Raw genomic sequence first — 17,085 nt, forward strand, 5'->3', positions numbered from 1 at the left:
AAAAAAAAGTATACCATAAGGGGCTTCCCTGGTGGCACAGTGGTTAAGAATCCGCCTGCCAATGCAGGGGACATTGGTTCGAGCCCTGGTCCGGGAAGATCCCACAAGCAGCGGAACAGCTAAGCCCGTGGGCCACAACTACTGAGCCTGCACTCTAGAGCCTGTGCTCCGCAACAAGAGAAGCCACTGCAATGAGAAGCCCACACGCACCGCAACAAAGAGTAGCCCCCGCTCGCCGCAACTAGAGAAAGCCTGCGTGCAGCAGCAAAGACCCAACACAGCCAAAAATAAATAAAAATAAAATAAATTTATCAAAAAAAAAAAGTACACCTTAAGTAAATTGGCCTGAGGTGGAGTCTGTCCTGATTTTTCTTTTAATATGTTATTCTTTAGCACTATCCTGAAGAACGACATGTGGTTGACCGCCATGGACGGGACACAAGTGGACCAAGGAAAGAATGGCATGGTCCACCTTCTCAAGGGCCTAGCTATCATGATGCAAGGCGAATGGGTGATGGCCGGACAGGAGCAGGCATGATAACGCAGCATACAAGGTAAGTAGTTAATCAGTTAAGACTTTTCTGCCAGCATGCAACCAAACCTTTTTCCTTTTCCTTAAAGGTCATTATAGTTTCTGAGAGATTGAATTGTAACTAGTAACAACCCTAGGTCTGCCCAGATATTTCCTCATATTAACCCAAAAATCTCCAGGGCAGCTGATGTTAATTTGTGAGTTAACATTCCTCATTGTAAGTTAATTGATTGACATTCTGGCATATCAGTCTCGATACAGGTTGGTATGTATATCAGAATCCAGTAGATAATGAAGCTTTTTAATTTCATGTTGGAACCATCTTCTTGTTCACTATCATTCTGAAAATTCCTAGAAAGGAAGAAGAAACTGAAAGTATGTTCTGCCTCCTCCCTTTTCAAATAGGTCTAGCAAAATTTTTGGACATTTATCCCAAAGCCTCTTCAAATGCTAGGAGACGAGCTTTATTTTCTCTTCATACCAACATCCATTGTGGCCCTTCGGCTGGCAAGTGTTTGGCCTCTCTCTCTCCCATGCCCTTTTTTCTTTCCCATTCATCTGTCTTAAGAGAACAGTGGCTTGGCTCAGTGATCCAAGTTACTACTCTTCTATTGGTTGCTTCTAGCCTCAAACTTAAGTGACTGTTACTATACTTGTGCCCTGCACAGCCTCATCATTCATTCTGTCCTTGGTTATTAAAGGTCACCAATACCTTTTTTCTTGACAAATACAGATTCCTTTATTTTCTTAGTTCTTGGGCTCCTTGGTGGTTAAGCACTGTTGCTTTTCCTTTTTTAAAACATTCCTCTGTTTTCTAATGTACCATAATTTTCTTTTCTACCTTTTTAGTTTACTTATTGGCTCCTTCGCACGGTTGGATTTTAGATACTGTCTTTTATCTTTAGCTTTATATCATGATCTCCATGTAAATGCTTGGAGGTCTCCATAAATTCAGGGTCACAAGCAAACTCATTCCTCTGCTGTTTAAAACCTTTATGTTTCAGTTGTTGTCTCCAGCTTCTTTTGATTTGCCATTGCCAGCCTGGGCCTCATCTTTATCTTTCTCCACTCCTAGCATAAATTTCTAAGTATGGTTCAGTTAAAAAAATATATTTGTGGTAGCTTTGTCTTCTTGCTCATTTCAGCTTCTATCAGATCTTCCCAAATGAGTGTTTTCTCTCCTCCATTTTTCACGTTATTTCTAAATTTAACCGTTGGGACTGTTTTCTTACACTGTTTACTTGCTCCAAAACTACAGACAGCTGCTTTAGGTTACAGGATCTAATCCAGATTCCTCAGCCTGGCATCCAGACCTTTCTGTAATTTGGTTTTATCCTACTTAAACCATCTCACCATGGGTTTTTCCCTCCCAAATTTGTTGTAGGATTTTGGGGTGGGTCTTTATTCCTGTATTATCCGTTCGTACCTACTGTGTTGCGTTATACATATAAAAGAAATTCCAAAAATATTTCTTGAATGATGTCCCGTAGTTCAGAGGTTCAAGTTCCTAGTTGATGCTGATGCTGCAGATCTGGGGGCCACACTTTGAGAAACACTGCTCCAGTCCATTCATTCACAGACCATTAAATGGCTTACTAAGAGGCAGAGGCTTTGATGTGAGGTTGTCTGAGTTGAAATCCTCACACCACCATTTATTATCAGATCACCATTGTGATCCTGGGCAAGTTACTTAGCTTCTAGATCTGTCTTTCTTCATCAGGAAAGTGGGGTTAGTAATGGTACATACCTCACAGGACTGTTAAAAAGAGTAAATTATTTAATATGTGTAAAGTACAAAGAACAGTGTCTGTTAAATGATAATCACTTTTTAGGTATTAGCTGTAAGTATTTGTTCTTTTGTTCTCTGACATTTTTTTCTTTCAAACCTTTTTCAGTAATGCATCCCCAATTAATAGAATTGTACAAATCAGTGGCAATTCCATGCCAAGAGGAAGTGGCTCTGGATTTAAGCCATTTAAGGGTGGACCTCCACGACGATTCTGAAAATTAGCTCTCTGCCACGGTTTCAAGATAATTTATTGAAATCTCCTGTAAACTTTACTTGACTACTTATGAAGAGGACCTCTGACTTGCTTGAGTTTCTGTCAGACTTTTTCTTTTTTCTCTTTTTTTAAAATTTAACATGATTGCTTTTCTCAATTTTGGAGAAGATGTTTAAATAGTTCTGTTGTAACTTTTAATAGTTTTGTGTATCATTCAACTTTTTTTCTTGCAGCACCAAGACACATTTGAAAAGATAGGAATCAAAACCATTTTAATGCTGTGTGAATATAAAGCGTAGTTTGCAGGTGTGCGGTCGTAGTTTAATTTCCAGCATTAGCTCTGTGGTGTCAGGCTCTAGAGTTACTTCTTGTCACCAAGCATTTTCAGTCTCCATTTTGAAGGCTGTTTAAGCTTAAAAAAGTCTGCTGTTTAATTTTTAGAGAATAAGATTGTTCCTTGCATTTCTGAGTATTATGTAACCTATTTTTGCAGAAGGTACTGTTACATTAAGTGCATCTGTGTATCCTGGTTTTAAAAAATGTACTCTTTTTTGAAATAAACCTTCATATTCTGTATAGTTGCTAAAGCGTTGAGAACCTTTTTAATTGTAAAATGAGAACCGATTTTCAGTTTAGTGTAGCAGCACACTTGTTCAGGTTTGCATGGTATGAAACCAAATAGATTACTGAAACCTTGGCCATGAGGTTTGTATCACTGAGGTTCTTAGACTGAGTTGTGCAGGTAAGTGCACTTTTAGGTAATCTGCACTGTTTGATGGATAAATTCCATCTCTGGGAATTGTGTGGGTATTAATGTTTCCATATTCCCAACTATGTTGAGAAGTGGAAAAAAAAAACCCAGGTTCTAGATTGGTGAATCAGTTGGGTTTTGTAAATACTTGTATGTGGGAAGGCATTGTTGTCTCTTTGTGAAAATAAAAATCCACACCTGGAAGTGTATGTGTCTTTGTTTCCAGCTTTTTAGGTGTTAGTCCTCCAGCCCTTTTCCTTACTCCAAGTAATTGACCAGGTTTAGAGCTTTAACGACAGACTTTTGGTTTTTGTTCCTAGGAAATAAGTCTAACTTTGACTCTTCATCTCCGTAGCTGGGCAGCACACTTTGTTGAAGTGTTGGATCCTTAAGCACTAACCTTACCGGTTTTTTTCTTTAAGGCATCTTTTCCAGGAAAGTCCTTCAAGGTAAATTCAGAATAGCGCCTCTTAAAGCCTCGCATATTCCTTCATATAAATCAGTGATGAGTAATTCAAATGGTCTAGATTCTTGGAAAACTCAGCAGTCTGTATGCTCGTACAGAGTAAAAGATGGGTGCCAAGGGATTGCTCTGAGGCCACCTTTTGATATGAGAAGGAGTCTTTATAGAAGTTCTTGTAAGTGTCCCTGAGTGGTTATGGCTGTGCCCATGAGATGGCTCAGACTTCTGAGTGCCTTGGGCAGCCAGGGTACCCTTGTCTTTGACTCTTTGGGGGAACTGGCACTTTTTGTATTGTTCTGGATTTCATACCCTTTTCTTCCCTTCCTAACCCTACAGTTGTGGGAGCAGGTGGTTGTGTGTGTTTGTGTGTGTGTGTGTGTGTGTGTGTGTGTGTGTGTGTGTGTGTGTGTGTGTGTGTGTGTGTGTGTGTGTGTGTGTGTGTCTAGGGGTCTACTTCTTCATTTCCTGATCCCCTCTGCACTTAGTAGAATATGGCACAATGGAAGCCTCAGTATGTATTGGAGTGAACTAACTTCTGCTCTGCCTCTCTTTGTGACTTTGGGTCTCTGTGTCACTTCTGATCTTTTTTCTTCATTTGTAGAGTGGAGCTATGCTTACCACAAGGGATTACACAGTTGCTAACATCCGTAAGCACTTTATGTGCTGGGCAGTGTACTAAGCATCTTAAGCGCGTTGCTTGCCTAATACTCAAAAGAATCCTACTAACTGTAAGTAACAATTATTGTCCTACCCATTTTTCAGATGGGGATCTGAGAAGTAATCTCTTAAAGTATTAGATCTTTGATTTGTCATAATCTCTTCTACACCTACAGTGAATGGTACAACAGTCTACAGACTGGTAGGTAGTTATTTTTTCCTCAGTTTGCCATAGTATAGCATTTTCAAGTTGAAAAAACCCAACAAAACCACCTTCTGAAATTTTGGCATTGAGTTTGGGAGTAGCCCTTAGGGTTCAGGGGCACCAGTTAGTAGAGATCTGGCTGGCTAAGGATCAGTAGTGAAAACCAATTTTAGAGATTTTATAAAGGAAGATGGGTTCCTCAAAACCAAGGAAAAGGAGAAAATTTTGTTACTCTCCATACACTTGTTGAGCAATCCAAAAATGTTTCAGCAATCCAATAATATAGAAGGTTTCAGTGATTTAGGAGTAACAGCTTACAGTGGTTCAAGAAAAAGCCCATCTTAGCAAGCTTGGGCAGGACACTGAAGTCAGAAGCTACACATGCCCAAAATAATTGTAAAAGAAAAAAAAAAATCTTCAGAGCTGCATAGAAAAATTTAGAAACCCTTCTGCCTGTGTTTGTATCCCTTGCTAGATTGTCACTTAACTCAGTTCCTCCATACTTAAGCCTGTTCCAACAGTTAAACATTTACTGAATCCTTACTGTAAAAATGTCAAATTACTTTTGCATTTTTTCCAACTTCATCTAATCCAGCTCCTTACCTAAAGATGAATCTTTTCCAGTACGTCCAGTGCTTAATTAGCTTTCCTCTCAGTGCCTCTGATCTAACATGTTCACTTACCCGCCCCCACACACAAACTAGCTAATCCTCACAAACATTTAGTCACTATCTTCAAAGTCCGTAAGGCTGCCATACATAAAATTCTCTTTCCTACATCACTTAAACCGCATCGGTCAACAAATACTGCCTATTTTTACCTGCAATGAATTGTTTTCTGAAATCCTTAAGTGCTTCCTGCAAAATAAGCTATCTTTCCTTTCTCTGTTGTACTTAGCCCTTCTAACCAGGCTTAACGGTCAGGTTCCAAACAGTTAATTTTCACCTATGTATTCTGTGCTAATTACCTTTCTCTTATGTCCACACGCCCAAACGGCATATATTTTTCTCTTCTCTGTTTTAAACCTTCAAATGATCACCTCATCTCCCTTGGAATAAATCTGAAGTCTTTGGAGTTGCACTACTTCTCTCACCTCATTTCCTGCTACTCTCCTTGCTCACTTTGCTTCCATCACATTGGCCTCTTCTTGTTTCTTGAATACAGCATCCCGTCTCTGGCCTTTGGCATTGATTCCTTGATCTGGAATGCACTTCCCCCACATATCCACATATCTCACTTCAAGTCTTCATGAAAATGTCATATTCTCAGTGGTGCCTTCCCTGGTATTATATTTAAAACTGCCACACTCTTAGCCCACCCTCAGTATTCTCCCTCCCCCTTCCCATCTGACATTTATCATTTGTTTCTTCCAACTGGGATGTAAGCTCCAGGAAGGCAGCAGTTTTTGTTGGTTTTTTGTTTTGTTTTCACTGCCATATCGTGAGCACCTGGCACTTAGTAGCTACTCAATATAATTGTCGAATAAGTATATGGAGAATTCAGAATTTGTATAGAAGGGGCTTAGGGGCTGCAGTCTGGTAGGAATGGGGGTTGGGGTGGGGGTCTGGGCTTTATCTTGAAATTGCATTGGTGTAACCAACACACTTTTCTAAGAAACCTTGAGAGTATCTGGTGAAAATTGAGGTAAGGGCTTGAGGACGGCCAAAAGCCTTTCCAAGCTACCCTTCGGAGAAGGCACCAGTAAGAAATGAGACCATTTAGAGACAGGCTTCCCAGACCATCAGATGTAAGCCACAGAGGAGATGCCTGCCTTAGGCATGAATATTAGCCATTAGATCATCTTTGCTCCAGCTCCAGGCTCACCAAATCATATATTTGCTTCCCACTTGGATTTGCCAATGGGGCTAGGAAGCAAGAATATGAAATCTGCTCAATAGTTAAATTTTTATCGGTTTATTAGAGACTGCCTAAGTACATCAGAAGCTCAAGCAATAACCAGTCATTTGGATCAAGACAGTTTTCCTTCTCTAAAATTTCTAATGACACCCATCAACATATATTAATTCATTAATTTACTCATCATATGCTGCCAGGCATTTGGGAGATGGAGTGGAGCGGAGACAGATCAGATGCCATGACAAGATATATGGTGCATTCCTTAAGTATACGATAATAAGACTAAAAATTCTAAAATATTATTCTGTAAGATAAGGAACAATTGAGGTTGAGAATCACTATGGAGATATAGCTCAGAGTAAGAAGGACCAAACGCTCTTTGAAGAGCAGCTGACAATTTTATGAGTAGTAGAGTTTTCCTCATCACTGCTCCAACACGTCATTTTAGTTTCAGAAACACCGTCTTTTGCCAGTGGGATGAGATGCTCTGATTAATGTAATTTTCTAGTTAACTGATGATTAATAACTTCATATAGTTGAATCAGTTGGGGTAGGGGAAGGGGAACTTCGGCATCAGCTTTAGGAACTTGTGTCCAGGGCTTTTAGAACTGTCTTGGTTGAGCTCTGAAATATTAATATTATGTATTATGTATTATTTAGATAAGAAGTACTTTGTTTTTATTCTGTTAACTGGAGAGTGACCTTTAAAAAGGGTTATAGATAGACACCAAGATTAAGAGACTAGATCCAGAGTTAGAAGTCTTGGAGGCTGGTTCTGATCCTACTAACTGGAGCATATAATCTAATCTTTATGGTCCCCAATTTCTTTATCCACAGATTTATGGCTTTTATGATTCCTGTCTAACTTATAATAAAAATTCAAATATAGGCAACTCTGGTCATTCTAACTAATCACAGGAGCCTAAAGGGGAACAAAGTCTTGTCACATAATAAGGTAACTAATACTTCAAGCTTAATGTTTGTCAGGCATGGTAAATATATTATGAGCTTGACCGTCATCACAGAAGTTAGTATTTATTGAGCACTTACCATGTGCTAGGCATTGTACTAGGTAATTTACATGCATTAACTCATTTAGTTCTCACAACAGGTTTATGATTTAGGTATACGTACTGCTATTATTCCCATTTTAATTTGTGGAAACGAAGGAACAATTTGCCCAAGATCATAAAGATAGCAAGTGGTGGAACCAAGATTCAAACATAGGCATGTACTTAGAAGAAGATCACTTCAAGTCATTTCATCCAGTGTAGGGGAGATATGACCAGTGACGTATATGTGATATATTTGACACCACAAAGCAAATAATTTCTAAACATCTCCTCTACATGACAAAATTATTTTCCATAATAAGCATTTCCTGTATTTAGTTTTAAATTAGTGATTAAAAAAGAATTTTCAGTTTAAAAGATATTACTACAGTTCAATGAAGTATTTTTTGCATTAACTAAAATTTGTACTTACAAAGCAAAAATATTACACTTTATAATTCTCACTCTATTTAGCTACTTTAAAAAATTTAAACATAAAATCTCAAGGTGGGGGGCTTCCCTGGTGGCGCAGTGGTTGAGAGTCTGCCTGCCGATGCAGGGGACACGGGTTCGTGCCCCGGTCCGGGAAGATCCCATGTGCCGCGGAGCGGCTGGGCCCGTGAGCCATGGCTGCTGAGCCTGCGCGTCCGGAGCCTGTGCTTCTCAACAGGAGAGGCCACAGCAGTGAGAGGCCCGCAAAAAACTCAAGGTGGAAATGGTGAATGACAAATGAGGTAACTCGAGGTCTGGTTTTCAGTGTATAGGTCTTGCACATATTTTGATAAATTTATATTTAGTATGTTTGATGCTGTTATAAATAGAATTTTAAATTTCAGTTTTCCATCATTTGTTGCTAGTATGTAGAAATACAGTTTTTAAATTTTTGAAGTAAAATTTACAAATAATATTATGCATACATTTCAAGTGTATTTGATAAGTGTATACACCCAAGTAACCACTACCATGTTCAAGATGCAGAATACTTTCATCACTAAAGGTTTTCCTCGTGCCCTTTCCTGGTTATTACAATTCACATGTTCAGCCCTAGGCAACAATTTATCTGCTTTCTATCACTAGAGATTCTGTTTCCTAGAGTTTCATATAAACAATCATAAAATAATCTCTACTTTTGTATCTGGCTCCTTTTGTTCAGTGTAACATTTTTGCAATTCATCCATGTTGCTTTGTATATCAGTAGTTCCTTTTTGTTGCTGTATAGTATTGCACTGTATGGGTGTACTACAATTTTTTATGCATTCACCTATTGATTAAAATGAGTTGACAGTTTTTGGCTATCATGAATAAAACTGGTATGAATATTTGTGTACAATTCTGTGCACATGTTTTTATTTCTCTTGAGTAAATATGTAGGAGTGGAATTGCTGGGAATATGTGTGTGTGTATATATATATGTATATATATGTAATATTATTTTTATTATGTAAGGCATACCTCATTTTATCATGCTTCACAGATACTGCTTTTTTACAAATTGAAGGTTTGTGGCAACCCTGCGTTGAGCAAGGCTATTGGCACCATTTTTCCAACAGTGTTTGCTCACTTCATGTCTGTGTGTCACATTTTGATAATTCAATATTTCAAACGTTTTCATTATTATTATATTTCTTATGGTGGTCTGTGATGAGTGATCCTTGATGTTACTACTACAACTTGCTGAAGACTCAGATGGTAGTTAGGACTTTTTAACTGTAAAATATTTTTATATTTATTTATTTTATTATTTATTTTAAAAAAGATCAATAGGGATTTAATCATTAAGGAAAAGTTGATATTTAACATGATACAAGGCTTTGAAAAATATGGACTTTGTTTTTTAGTACATAAGAGGATAAACAAAGTAACATTTTTTTTTAATTTATCATTTTATTTTTAACTTTTTATTTTATATTGGAGTATAGTTGATTAACAATGTTGTGATCGTTTCAGGTGTATGGCGAAGTGATTCAGTTACACATATACATATATCTATTCTTTTTCAAATTCTTTTCCCATTTAGCTTGTAACATAATATTGAGCAGAGTTCCCTGTGTTACAGAGTAGGTTCTTGTTGGTTATCCATTTAAAATATAACAGTGTATACATGTCAATGCCACACTCCCTAACTGTCCCCTTCCCCCCTGGTAACCATTAGTTCATTCTAGTAAGTCTGTGAGTCTGTTTCTGTTTTGTAAATAAGTTCATTTGTTTCATTTCTTTTTAGATTCCACATATTCGCAGTATCGTATATTTCTCTTCCTCTGACTTAACTTCACTCAATATGACAATCTCTAGGTCCATCCATGATGCTGCAAATGGCATGAATTCATTTTTAATGGCTGAGTAATATTCCTTTGTATATAGGTACCACGTCTTCTTTATCCATTCCTCTATTGATGGACACATAGGTTGCTTCCATGTCTTGGCTACTGTAAACATTGCTGCAATGAACATCGGGGTGCATGTATCCTTTTAGACCATGTTTTTCTCTGGATATATGCCCAGGAGTGGAACTGCAGGATCATATGGTAGCTCTTTTTTCAGTTTTTTTAAGGAACCTCCATACTTTTCTCCGTCGTGGCTGTACCAATTTAAATTCCTACCAATAGTGTAGGAGGGTTCCCTTCTCTCCACATCCTCTCCAGCATTTGTTGCTTGTGGATTTTTTGATGATGGCCATTTTGACTGGTGTGAGGTGATACCTCATTATAGTTTTGATTTGCATTTCTCTAATAATTGGTGATGTTGAGCATCTTTTCATGTGTTTGTGGGCCATCTGTATGTCTTCTTTGGAGAAATGTCTGTTTAGGCCTTCTGCCCATTTTTTGTTTGGGTTGTTTGTTTTGATGATATTAAGCCACATGAGCTGTTTGTAAATTTTGGAGACTAATCCCTTGTCGGTTACATCATTTGTAAATATTTTCTCCCATTGTGTGTTGTCTCTTTGTCTTGTTTATGGTTTCCTTTGCTGTGCAAAAAGCTTTTAAGTTTAATTAGGTCCCATTTGTTTATTTTTGTTTTTATTTTCATTACTCTAGGAGGTGAGTCAAAAAAGATCTTGCTGCGATGAAGAATAGTTTTCAATTTTGATGAAGTTCAATTTATCAATTTTTGTTAAAGGTTCATGCATACGTTTTGTCCTATCTTAGAAATCTTTGCCTACCCCAAGATCACATATGCCTTTCTCCTATGTTTTTGTCCAGAACTTGTATAGTTTTAGTTTTTTGATTTAGATAAAATCTATTTCAAGTTGATTTATGTATGGCATACATTAAAGGGGTGAGGTACATTTTTTTTTTCTGTATGGATATCTAGTTTTTCCAGTATAATTTGCTGATAACACTATCTTTTCCCCGTTTATTATCTTAGCACCCTTGTTTAAAAAAAATCAACTTACCCTAGATATGTAGGTCTGTTCTGCTCCATTGATCTGTATGTCTATATTTTCACTAATACCATAGTCTTTAATTCACCCCTTTGCATTTCCATGTAAGTTTTAAAATCAGCCTACCAATATCTACCAAAATATGCTGCTGGAATTTTGAATGATTTATGTTGAATATATAGATAAATTTGGGGAGAACTGACATTAACAAACAATATCAAATCTTCCAAACTATAATTCGTGTATCTCTTCATTTAGTAGGCCTTCTTTAAAACCTCTCAGCAATGTGTTTTAATTTTCAGTGTATAAGTCTTAAACAATTTTTGTTAAATTTATCCCTAAGTATTTAATATTTTTGATGCTATTGTAAATGGTATTTAAAATGTTTAATTTTTGATTGTTCACTGCTGCTACATAGAAACATAATTGATTTTTGTATGGAGCCCTTATATCTTGTGACATTGCTAAATATACTTATTAATTCTACTAGCTTTTTTGGAGATGCCGCAAGGTTTTTGATGTACACTATCATGTATTCTGGAAACAAAGGCAGCATTATATCTTCCTTACCAACCTAAATGCCTCCCCTCCCCCATTGCCTTATTGCATTGGCTAGTATCTCCAACCGAATGTTGAATAGGAGTTGTGAGGGCAGACATTCTTGCATAGTACCCAATTTAGGGGAAAAGCATTCAGTCTTTCACCATGAAGTGTGCTGTCAGCTGTGAGTTTTTCATTTATACCCTTTATGAGGCTGAGGAAGTTCCCTGCTCTTCCTAATATGCTAAGAGTGTTTATTGCAAATGGGTGTTGAATTTTGTCAAATGCTTTTTCTGTATATAGATTTTCCCCTTCATTCTGCTAATATGCTGAATTACATTGACTGATATTAAAATGTTAAATCAACTTTGCATACCAGGGAAAATTCATACTTGGTTATGGAGTTTGTGTGTGTGTGTGTGTGTGTGTGTGTGTGTGTGTGTGGGGCTGGATTTCATTTACTGCAATTTTGTTAAGGATTTTTTTTTGTTTCAAAACTGCTTTGTTGAAAGATAATTCATATACCACACAGTTCACCCAGTTATTTGGTTTGGATTGACATGTACACACTACTATATTTAAAATGAATAACTAACAAGGACCTACTATTTTAAAAAAAAGGAGCGGGGACAAGAGAATGATGTAGATGATATGAGCTTGGCCACATGTTGATAATTCTTGAAGCTAATTGATGGATTCATGGGGCTTTATTACACTATTTCTTCTTACTTTTATGTCTGTCTGAAATTTTCTCTAATAAAAAAGTTTTTAAAAATAATAAAATCTAAATCTAAGTGTACAACTCAATGATTTTAATACATTTACAGATATGTACAGTGATCACTACAATTTTCACCTCAGAAAGAAACCCTGGGGCTTCCCTGGGGGCGCAATGGTTAAGAATCCACCTGCCAATGCAGGGGACATGGGTTCGAGCCCTGGTCTGAGAAGATCCCACATGCTGTGGAGCAACTAAGCCCGTGTGCAACAACTACTGAGCCTGCGCTCTAGAGCCCGCAAGCCACAACTACTGAGCCCACGTGCCACAACTACTGAAGCCTGTGTGCCTAGAGCCTATGCTCTGCAACAAGAGAAGCCACTGCAATGAGAAGCATGCAACAAAGAGTAGCACCCACTCACCACAACCAGAGAAAGCCTGCATACAGCAATGAAAACCCAACGCAGCCAAAAATAAATAAATAAATTTATATTAAAAAAAAAAAGAAACTCTGTACTTTTTTTTTTGAATTTTTATTTTTGGCTGTGTCAGGTCTTCATTGCTGCACACAGGATTTCTTTACGTGTGGCGAGCGGGCTTCTTATTGCAGTCGTTTCTCTTGTTGCAGAGAACAAGAGAAACGGGCTCTAGGTGCACGGACTTTAGTAGTTGTGGCATGCGGGCTCAGTAGTTGTGGCTCGCCGACTTTAGAGAGCAGGCTCAGTAGTTGTGGCCCACAGGCTTAGTTGCTCCACAGCATGTGGGATCTTCCTGGACCAGGGCTCGAACCCGTGTCCCCTGCATTAGCAGGCATATTCTTAACCACTGCACCACCAGGGAAGTCCCTGTACTCTTTTTAAATTGTCACCTCACTCACTTCCCTCCCCTGACTCTAATCCTAAGCACCCACTAATTTACCTTCTGTCTATAGTTTTGGCAATTCTGGACATTTTATGTAAATGAAATCATATATTATCTTTTGTGACTGGCTTTTTTCACTTAGCATAATGTTTTTAAGGTTCATCCCTGTTGTGGCGTGTATCAATACTTCATTCCTTTTTATGCCGGAAAAATGTTACCTGTATGGTTATTTCACACATTGTTCATTCATTCAGAGTTGGCTGATGGACATTTGTTTCCTCTCTTTTTTTAAACTTTTTATTTGGTATTGGAGTATAGTTGATTAACAATGTTGTGACAGTTTCAGGTGTACAGCAATGTGATTCACTTATACATGTATCTGATACACATTTGGTTTGTTTTCATCTTTTAGCTATTGTGAATAATGCTATTATGAACATTCCTGAACATGTTTTACGTGGGCATATGTTTCCATTTCTCTTGCGTATACACCTAGTAGTGGAATTGCTGGGCCATATGGTAAACTCTATGTTGAGGAACTGTCATGCTGTTTTCCAAATTGGCTGCACAATTTTATATTCCCATGAACAGTATATGCAAGTTCTGATTTTTCCTTTTTCTTACAATATTTACTCTTTTTATTCTAGCCAATCTAGTGGGTGTGAAATGGTATCTCGTTGTGGTTTTGGTTTGTATTCCTCTGATGAGTTATAAAGCCGAGTGTCTTTTCCAATGTTTATAGGCTATTTGTACATATTCCTTGGAGAAATGTCTCCTCAGACCTTTTGTTCATTTTTTTTGTTATTTGCCTTTTTTTATTGAGTTGTAGGAATTCTTTATATATTCTAGGTAGAAGTCCTTTATCAGATATATGATTTGTAAATATTTCCTCCCATGCTGTGGTGGTTGTTTCAGTTTATTATGGTATCCTTTGAAAAACAAGTTTTAAATTTTGATGAAGTACAGCCTACTTTTTCTTGATGCTTGTGCTTTTGGTGTCATTTCTATGGATTCATTGCGAAACCAGAAGCCATGAAGACTTACCAGTATGTTTTCTCCTAAGAGTTTTACAGTTTTAGCTCTTACATTTAGGTGTATGATCAATTTGGGGTTAATTTTTTTTTTTTTTTTTTTTTTTAAAATAGTTAGCTGATCTGTACTCCTCCATGGCAATGATATGAAAAGGGCCTCACTCTAGTAAAGTTCCTGCAGTTCTCAAGCATGAATTCCTAATCTGTTGATTTTAGTTCATCTTTATAGCAGTGTTACCCTCCTCTTTCTTTTGCCCATTGTGGTAATTTGGGAAGGACACCATCTTTTTTTTTTTTGCGGTACGCAGGCCTGTCACTGTTGTAGCCTCTCCCATTGCGGAGCGCAGGCTCCGGACGCACAGGCTCAGCGGCCATGGCTCATGGGCCTAGCCACTCCGCGTCACGTGGGATCTTCCTGGACAGGGGCACGAACCCGTGTCCCCTGCATCAGCAGGCGGACTGACAACCACTGCACCACCAGGGAAGCCCTGGGGTTAATTTTTTTATATGGTATGTGGTAAGGGTCAAATTTCATTTTTTTGCATGAGTATCATCAGTTGTTTCAGCACCATTTTTTGAAAAGATAATCCTTTCCCTCTTGAATAGTCTTGGCACCTTGTCAAATTCAGCTGACCATAGACATATGGTTCTATTTCTGAACTCTCAATTCTATTTCATTGATCAATATGTCTATCCTTATGACAGTAACATATTTATTTTTGTTGCTTTGTAGCAAGGTTTGAAATCAGAAAGTTTGAGTCTTCATTCTTTGTTCATTTGTTGTTGTTATTGTTGCTGTTAAAGATTTTTGTATTGTTTCCATGAGGAATATTAGCCTGTAGTTCTCTTTTCTTGTAATGCTTATGAAGTTAATACTGGCCTCATAAATGTAATAGAGAAATGTTCCCTCCTTTGCTTTTTTCTGAAGGAGTTTGTGTAAGATTGGTGTTATTTTGTTCTTAAATGTTTGATAGAATTTACCAGTGATGACATTTGGGCATGGAATTTTCTTTTGAGGAGGTATTAAACGTATAGACTCAATTTTCTAAATAGACATAAGGCTACTAAGATTTTCTATTTCATCTTGAAACTGATTTTGGTAACTTGTGTATTTCAAGGAATTTATCCATTTTATGTAAGTGATCACACTTATTGGCAGAAAATTATTAATACATTCCCTATTGTCCTTTTAATGGCTGTAGGATTTCTAGTGATGTCTCCTCTTTCATTCTTGGCATTTGTGTCTTTTCTCTTTTTCTCTAGGTCAGCCTAGCTAAAGTAATTTACAATTTTTTCTACCCTCAGAGAACCAGCTTTTTGTTTCATTATTTTCTTTACCATTTGTCAATTTTCTATCCATTTTTTCCTTCTCTTATGATTCATTATTTCTGTCTGCTTACTTGGGTTCGATTTGCTCTTTCTCTCCTCTTAAGGTAGAAGCTTAGATCATTTTTTATAGGCCGTTTTCTAATTGTTTATAACATTTAACGATTCTTTTGATGGTGGGATACAATGATACTTGGATAGATGAAAGGCAGAACTCTGTTACTTACAGCACTGAACAAGAAAAAGCTACCATGCAGTACCACGAGAGATTGCACCCGGGAACAGGGTAACAACAAATTAGAGCTGTGGGGGGCAGCCTATATATGGTAAATGAGGTGTGGTCAGTTAGGTTTCATGACTCTTCTGTGGATTGGCTAATTTGAATGATTTAACTAGGGGCATAGGGACTGTCTTACTTGTCTGGTACCTTGTCCCACGGCAGTTAGGTTGGGTGCATAGTGGCCTGGAGTGTGAGAGCCCAGTAAGGGAAGTGGTTGGGTGTGGATTTAGCCACTCAAGAAGGGAAACTGACTTGCCACTAGCCAGGGGCTTAAAATTGATCAAGATAGTGTTTTTAACTTCTCAATATATATTTTAAAGAAATGAAGTCTGAATCTTGAGGAGATATCTGCACTCCTATGTTTATTGTAGCTTGGAAACAACCTAAATGTTCACTGATGGGTGAATGGATAAAGAAGTGTGTGTGTGTGTGTGTGTCTGTGTGTGTGTGTGTGTGTGTGTGTGTACACATATATACAATAAAATATTATTCAGCCTGATAAAAGGATATCCTGCCATTTGGTACAACATGGATGAGCCTGAAAGACATTATGCTAAGTGAAATAAGCCAGACACTTAAAGACAAATACTGCATGATCTTACTTATATATGGAATCTAAAATAGTCAATTTTATAGAAGCAGAGAATATGATGGTTGCCAGGGACAGAAGGAAGGGGAAAATAGGGAAATGTTGGTCAAAGGGGACAAAGTTTCAGTTATACACGATGAATGAGTTCTGAAGGTCTCATGTACAGCATGGTGACTATAGTTAACAATACTGTATTGTGTACTTGAAATTTCCTGAGAGAGATGTTAAGTGTTTTCATTACAAAGGAAGGAAAAGAAAAGAAAAATGGTAGCTATGTGAGGTGATGGATATGTTAATTAGTTGGTTGTGGTGATCATTTCACAATGTCAGAACATCAAGCTGTACACCTTAAGTATGTACAGTTCCTGTCTGTCAATTAAGATAGCATTTTAAAAAATATTACAATTGACCCCTAATGTCTTATCATCAGTTTCGAGTTCAGTTATTTGGGGCATTTGAGTTGCCTGAATAGTAGAGGAGAATTTTAGAGAGTAGAGCATAAGTTGCCCTGAATGGCATAGAAAATATTTTATTATGAGAATGAAAAGGAAGAAAACAGAAGTACAAGGAGTCCTAATGGGCTGGCCATAACTAAGTTCCCCATTTACATGGCATTAGCCATGAAAACAGATCTGAAATTTCTGAGGTCTCTAACAATATCTTGGAGTTGTCAGGTATGTTAAAAGTCTAAGTTATATTTTTCATGACAATATCTTAGTGTATTTCTTGGGTCATGGTGGTAGGTTCTGCAGTTATATTGTTGGAGAGAATGAACTGAGAGTTCAATAAGGTATATATAAATGTCAGTAGTATTTGTAACCAAGGGGCAAGGGTAGTG

General features: G+C 37.5%; 1 protein-coding gene across 2 annotated transcripts in view; it reads left to right on the forward strand.

Moving 5' to 3' along the window:
* The window catches only part of SLTM (SAFB like transcription modulator), a 47,277-nt gene extending 43,782 nt beyond the window's left edge, over positions 1–3,495 (forward strand). For both annotated transcript variants that reach the window (XM_007458898.1, XM_007458899.1), the window contains exons 20-21: positions 394–554; positions 2,428–3,495. In XM_007458898.1, the coding sequence (XP_007458960.1) occupies positions 394–554; positions 2,428–2,536 (270 nt within the window). In that variant the 3' untranslated portion in view covers positions 2,537–3,495. The remainder of the gene's footprint in view (positions 1–393; positions 555–2,427) is intronic.
* The last annotated feature ends 13,590 nt before the right edge of the window (positions 3,496–17,085 follow it).

This window comes from Lipotes vexillifer, unplaced genomic scaffold (genome assembly GCF_000442215.2).
Source record: "Lipotes vexillifer unplaced genomic scaffold, Lipotes_vexillifer_v1.1 scaffold102, whole genome shotgun sequence".
Taxonomy (NCBI): Eukaryota; Metazoa; Chordata; class Mammalia; order Artiodactyla; family Lipotidae; genus Lipotes; species Lipotes vexillifer.